This window comes from Berghia stephanieae, chromosome 3, assembly GCF_034508935.2.
Source record: "Berghia stephanieae isolate SIO BIC M18660-M18661 chromosome 3, UCSD_Bste_1.3, whole genome shotgun sequence".
In the NCBI taxonomy this organism is placed as follows: domain Eukaryota; kingdom Metazoa; phylum Mollusca; class Gastropoda; order Nudibranchia; family Aeolidiidae; genus Berghia; species Berghia stephanieae.
This window is the reverse complement of record NC_088362.1, coordinates 95,126-101,434: the sequence shown is the minus strand read 5'-3', so window position 1 is coordinate 101,434 and position 6,309 is coordinate 95,126. Positions and strand designations below refer to the sequence as shown.

Here is a 6,309-nt window from a genome sequence, read left to right as displayed (position 1 = left end):
AGTTTGGTAGTTCTAGGTTGCTTATTAGCGAAGTTATAGAAGAGGGAAACTTAATTCTGAAAAAAACTTAAACTTAAATTCCTGTCATTTATCATTGGGGAAATTTATCTTTAGGGTCTATTCCAAAGAAACACTGGGGAAACGCATGCGTCAGCCACAGTTCAGCGCGCAAACTGAGCTAGGGCGAGACGTTTTGCTCAAGTCGACACAGCGCACAGCGCAGCGGTATTTGAATTCGGTATCTTTCGGATACGAAGCAAAGACCGCTAAGTCACACAACTCGTACTTCCGGTTAACTGTTTTACATTCAGTAAAAAGAGGGCCTTTATATGACACACTAACAATCAAATTTTCTATATTTTGGCATGAATGAAGAGAGATAGAAGGATATATATATATATATATATATATATATATATATATATATATATATATATATATATATATATATATAGATAGAGAGAGAGAGAGAGAGAGAGAGAGAGAATGAAATAAAAGAAAGAAAGAAAGAAAGAGCGAGAGAGAGAGAGGGGGGTGAAGAGAGAGATTGAAAAAAAGATATAAACACACACACACACACACACACACACACACACAGAGAGAGAGAGAGAGAGAGAGAGAGAGAGAGGGGTGAAGAGAGAGATTGAAAAAAAGATATAAACACACACACACAGATAGATAGATAGATAGATAGATAGATAGATAGATAGATAGAGAGAGAGAGAGAGAGAGAGAGAGAGAGAGAGAGAGAGAGAGAGAGAGAGAGACTGACTATGAGCAACAAAAGACGAGATTTCCCTACCGTTGCATTGCCAGCAGCTTTCACCAACACGTTTGTATCCAATACTTCAACATCTATCAATACTTGTATCGTCCATGTTTTATTATCTTTAGTTATTTTTAACCTAGAATTATTGGTTGAGGAAATAACAATGAAAACTTGAATGTATGGAGTTTCTTGTTCAATGGGTGTTGGCTTTTTATGTAAATCCAAGCGATGTTGAAATGGTCAGTGACCGAATGTGAGCATGTGAGCTTTTTTTAATATAGCGCAATATGCACTTAACCTGCTGAAAGCGCTTTACAATGGGTCCCTCATCTACAATAGGTCTAATACGTAACGTGTAGAACGAGACATGACGCCTGTTGGGCGATATTACAATAGGTTTTTTTCCGACAAAGACAACGCTTTTAACGGCGATGTACTCGTTTTACACCTGAGTACGGTGAGAGAATGTGAGCTAAAAGCCTTTTCCAAGGACTCAACTATGCGCCGCGCGAGTTCGAACCAGGACCTTCCGATCCGAAAGCGTGTGTCATACACCAAGACCACATAGCTGCGCAAATGAGTAGTAATGATCACATATACTACACTCGACAGACATTTGAATGAATTAATTTGACTTTGAGCAAGATTCGTTTTCGTATAGAGCAAAAAGAGTTGAAAACTCTGAGGTCACTTCCCCTTAACAACGTATAGTTACTGGTTCTTAACGATCGCCAACAATGGCTGACGCTAATATCTCCACCACAGCAAGATTCGTTTTCGTATAGAGCAAAAAGAGTTGAAAACTCTGAGGTCACTTCCCCTTAACAACGTATAGTTACTGGTTCCAAACGATCGCCAACAATGGCTGACGCTAATATCTCCACCACAGTCCTCATGAATTGCTTCTCCGACGAACAGAAAACTGTATCCGGTGGAACAAATATAAAGGTACGAAAAAAAAAACTGCCGAAAAGGGTACAGGTAGTGAGAAAAGTGTAAAACGAAAAGCTATTTTGCTATTTTCTCAATATGTCATTTTTCTAAGGGTGTGGTATATTGTGTCATACGTTTCTCAGAATCTTTTCAATGAAATTGTCTGAAAATGTTCACAGTTATCACAGAGAAAATGTATTATGTCACCATAGAGCGATTTTTATTTGGATAAAGGTTTGTGTATTTTGAATTAGAATCCGAATTTTAAAATTTAACATCAATTTTGTCCTAACATTTTGATTCCCAATTTTGTCATGTTCTCATAAACATCCCATAAGCTAAAGCTGTAAAAACTCTCTATGGTGACATACGATGATACAATGTTGACAAGATGGAAGAATATGAAGGTCATTCCTTCATTCGTTTCTGTGTAACGTTTGTCACACGATTGTTTTTTTCTTTTATGCCAGACCCCCAAATTAGGTCGCAAAACGGCTATCAACACAGATGATTTATATTGTTCACCAAATATGTTGTTTTTTAACCTATAATGACGATACAGAATAATTAAAAACGCCAAATATTATTATTATTTTATTTTTTAGAAAAGACCAAACCGGGATGGGGGTTTTTTCTTGTATTTTTCTTTCTTGCTTTGTCTGGCACCTTTCATACACACTTGTTCAGTTCTTTATCAAAATTTGAGAATACGATTCAACAGTCGTGACCTCACTTCCTTCATACTGACGCATTGAAACTTAGTAACTGGTTCTAAACTATCGGAACAATGGTGGACGCCCTTATGAAATACTTCGACGAGCATAAGAGTGTATCCAGAGAGGAAAAAAGAACATTTTAAATCTGACATTTATATATTCTGATCACATGACATGAGAAAAAGTTCTAGCCAGCATGATGAATAAACCCCCCCCCCCCCCCGATTATCTTTGTTTAGAATCAAGCTGCTGGTTGCTGGGCGGACGTGACATCAGACTATTGAATCCTATTACGTCAAAATCTTGGAGTTGGCGAATTGGCGGTGTGTCTGTAAATGAATTGCCAAATTTGATATTTTTCAATATATTTTCCAGAAAAGGTTCTACATAAATTTAAATATTTTGTTTTGATTGGGGTGAAATTTAAAACTTGCATCAGTTATGGTCCGACGTTACATCCTCTAAACTTTTCCGGATTTTATACTCGCCCCGAACACACACACACACACACACACAGAGAGAGAGAGAGAGAGAGAGAGAGAAAGAGAGAGAGAGAGAGAGAGAAAGAGAGAGAGAGAAACATAATATTCTCTCTGTTTCTATCGCTCTTTCTCTCTCTCTCTCTCCCTCTTTCTCTCTCTCTCTCTCTCTCTCTCTCTCTCTCTCTCTCCTAGTGTCATAAACCCTTTGAAACGTGTTAAAGAGTTACACAGAAAACAAACTATTGACCAGATGAATGTGGTTTGACCAAGTCCACATGGAAAACACTTACGGTTGCATTAATTGATTGACTCCCTTAAAGATTTCCTCTATCGTTGTTATCATCCCGTCCTTCGTCTTTGGAACCAAAGATCCCCCTTGCGTTGTCGGCCATGACATGGAGCGCCAAAGTTCATATGCAGATTTTTCAACATAAATCAGGCTCCTTAAAACCCAATCGTTTCCTGATGACGTAACTAAGGTTATTGACGTCAGCATAATGAGGACCATAGCGAGGTGGATGAAAAGCCTTGACATGATGATATTGTATGCTGTAAAAAAAAAAGAAAAAGAAAAGAATCATTGTTATATGAGTAAGTTTTATCTTGAATCGGCCTCTCTCTCTCTCTCTCTCTCTCTCTCTCTCTCTCTCTCTTTCTCTCTCTCTCTCTCTCTCTCTCTCTCTCTCCTTCTGTCTCATCTTGCATGATCCCGTCTATATCTCTCACAAAGCCTCTTTGTCTAAATATATATATATATATATATATATATATATATATATAATATATATATATATATATATATATATATATAAACAAGCAACGTTAATATAATATTTATTTTAGTAGTATATCATAGCCACCCCTGCCCCACCCCTCCTCCCTTAATATAAAGTAATTCATCTTTTACCCTGTGACAATGTTCTGTCACTAAAACAGCTTACCCAAATCAAAGCCATTGGTAAAGAGGAAATAAACAGAACCTTCTCTAGTATTGTGTAATCTAGGTTTTATTTGTGTCATGTGTCAGTAGATAGTATGTGTGTTATAAGGGGAGTGGTGGGGGGTTAGGTATTATTTTGTGGGGGGGGGGGGGTGGTGGGGGGTTAGGTATTATTTGGGGGGGGGGGCGGGTGGCTCAGTGGGACGTTCTTTGCTTCGTACCCGTAATGGTACCGAGTTCGATCGCTCGCCGCTGTGCTGTGTGGCCTTGACTATGTCACCTAGCTCAATTTGCGATGCTGCATCGCGGCTGACGCCTGGGTTTTTCCAGCCTTCCCTTAGAATAGATCCTAGGGAAAACGTTTCCCTTTAGGATGAATCTTACTTTTTATTAGATTTTTCTTACAAATGTTGATTGAATGCCGAAGTGTTATTACCAATGTAAACCACTTATCACACTGCACCAGAATGACCGCCAGCTATAGGAATGCTGTATTATTATTATTACTACAAAGGAAAAGATGAAAAGGGAAAGGCCTCATATGGCAACATTGCAAACAATGGACGTTTCGGGTACAAACCCTTTGTAAGCAAAACAATTAACAAAGGAACCTTGCAAAAAAAATATGAATAAATAAAAGAAAATGTCGTAAGAATTGTATTATTATTATTATTATTATTATTATTATTATTATTATTATTATTATTATTATTATTATTATTATTATTATTATTATTATTAATATTATTATTATTATTATTAATATATTATTATTATTATTATTATTATTATTATTATTATTATTATTATTATTATTATTATTATTATTATTATTATTATTATTATTATTATTATATTATTATTATTATTATTATTATTATTATTATTATTATTATTATTATTATTATTATTATTATTATAAATAACCTTTATCAAATGTCTTGACTAGATGGCCTACTAAATCTAAAGATACCCACAATATACATTAAAACCTAAAACTATTTTGGAATAAACATTTTGAATTGAGTCTTGATAAAGTTTGTATTTTGTGAGGATTGAGAGTGATAATTCCAAATGCATTGCAACATAGATGTGTGACTAAGGCTACATGATGCTCGAGTTGGGTCTTCTAACATGAAACCCCTCTCCAGAATATGGTATTGGTGGCCACATATGGATGCGGCGATAGAAGGATTTGTTAACCTTGGTTCATCTTGTGCTAAACATGGAATACAATCCGCAAAGGCCCCCTTGCTTAACTGGAAACAACCTACTGAACCTTGGGAAAGACACACATGGACTATGCAGATCCCTTTTTGAATAAGATGTTTCTTGTTGTTGTTGATTCACATTCCAAATGGCTAGAGATTAAAATGATAAACACTCTTACTACAGATCATACAATTTCTGAACGAAGAGAAATATTTTCTTTCATGGACTACCTAATCAAATTGTCTCAGACAATGGTCCTAGCCTGACTTCTCACGATTTCAAACTTTTCCGTTCTTCAAATTCATTGACCACATTATATACTACAACACCATATCGTCCTGTAAAAAATAGTTTATAATTTTTAGATTTGCCACTAATTCTGTACTTTGTTGTAAAATCTTTAACTGGGTCTTCGGAACAATGTTGATCCCCAAACCTATGTTTTTATAATAGGTTCCATTATTGGCATAAAAAAGAGATAATTTATATAGCGCAATATCCACTAAACGTGCTTTAAGCGCTTTACGTGGGATCCCCAGCCAACAGCAACAGTTGACATGTAGGACGATACATAACGCTTGGCACTGGCGATATTACAATATTTTATACAGAGACATCTCTGTTAACACCCGGATAGTACTCATCTTACACCCGAGTACGGTGAGAGAATGTGAGTAAACAGTATGGTCCAAGGGCTCAACTATGCTCTGTTAAAAAAGGGACTCAAACCTAAGACATTCTGATCCGAAGGAGAGTGTCATACAACAAGACCACATAGCCTCACACATCTAAATCTAAATACGGTGACGAAATAGAACATAATATTCAATGAATGCAAAGTTGTTAAATGAGTGAAACAATGATTCAAGTCGTGTGAATAATTTTTACAATAAGTAAACAATACTTACTTATGATTATCTTTTAATCCGATATCCCAGAATAAAACAAAGACTTCGATTAAAGGATAGAATAAGGTGAATTATAAAATAACGATGTTTCACACTCAATGAGAAGCACGTTGAATGATCAGAAATAGACGGCAATGGTTTGGCAATTCACTTGCAGGTGTTTAATAATGATGTTAATAACGTAATGATAATACAAATACAAATAAGCACACGCGCACACACACAAACACATTCACACACAATCACACAAACAAACACATACACACACATACACACTAACACTGATAATTATTCAAAACAGGTAATTCAAAATGGGAAGTTTTGAGGTGTTTTTTTTTCCCAATGTTTC

The 6,309-nt window shown here is 35.8% G+C and overlaps 1 protein-coding gene across 1 annotated transcript in view; it reads right to left on the bottom strand.

Moving 5' to 3' along the window:
- LOC144966964 (uncharacterized) overlaps positions 1 to 6,096 on the bottom strand; it is a 62,374-nt gene extending 56,278 nt beyond the window's left edge. The window contains exons 1-3 of the mRNA XM_078903657.1: positions 5,961 to 6,096; positions 3,191 to 3,449; positions 803 to 905 (exon numbers count right to left, since the gene is read on the bottom strand). Coding sequence (XP_078759783.1) covers positions 803 to 905; positions 3,191 to 3,435 — 348 coding nt within the window. The 5' untranslated portion in view covers positions 3,436 to 3,449; positions 5,961 to 6,096. The remainder of the gene's footprint in view (positions 1 to 802; positions 906 to 3,190; positions 3,450 to 5,960) is intronic.
- Between the last annotated feature and the right edge of the window lie 213 nt (positions 6,097 to 6,309).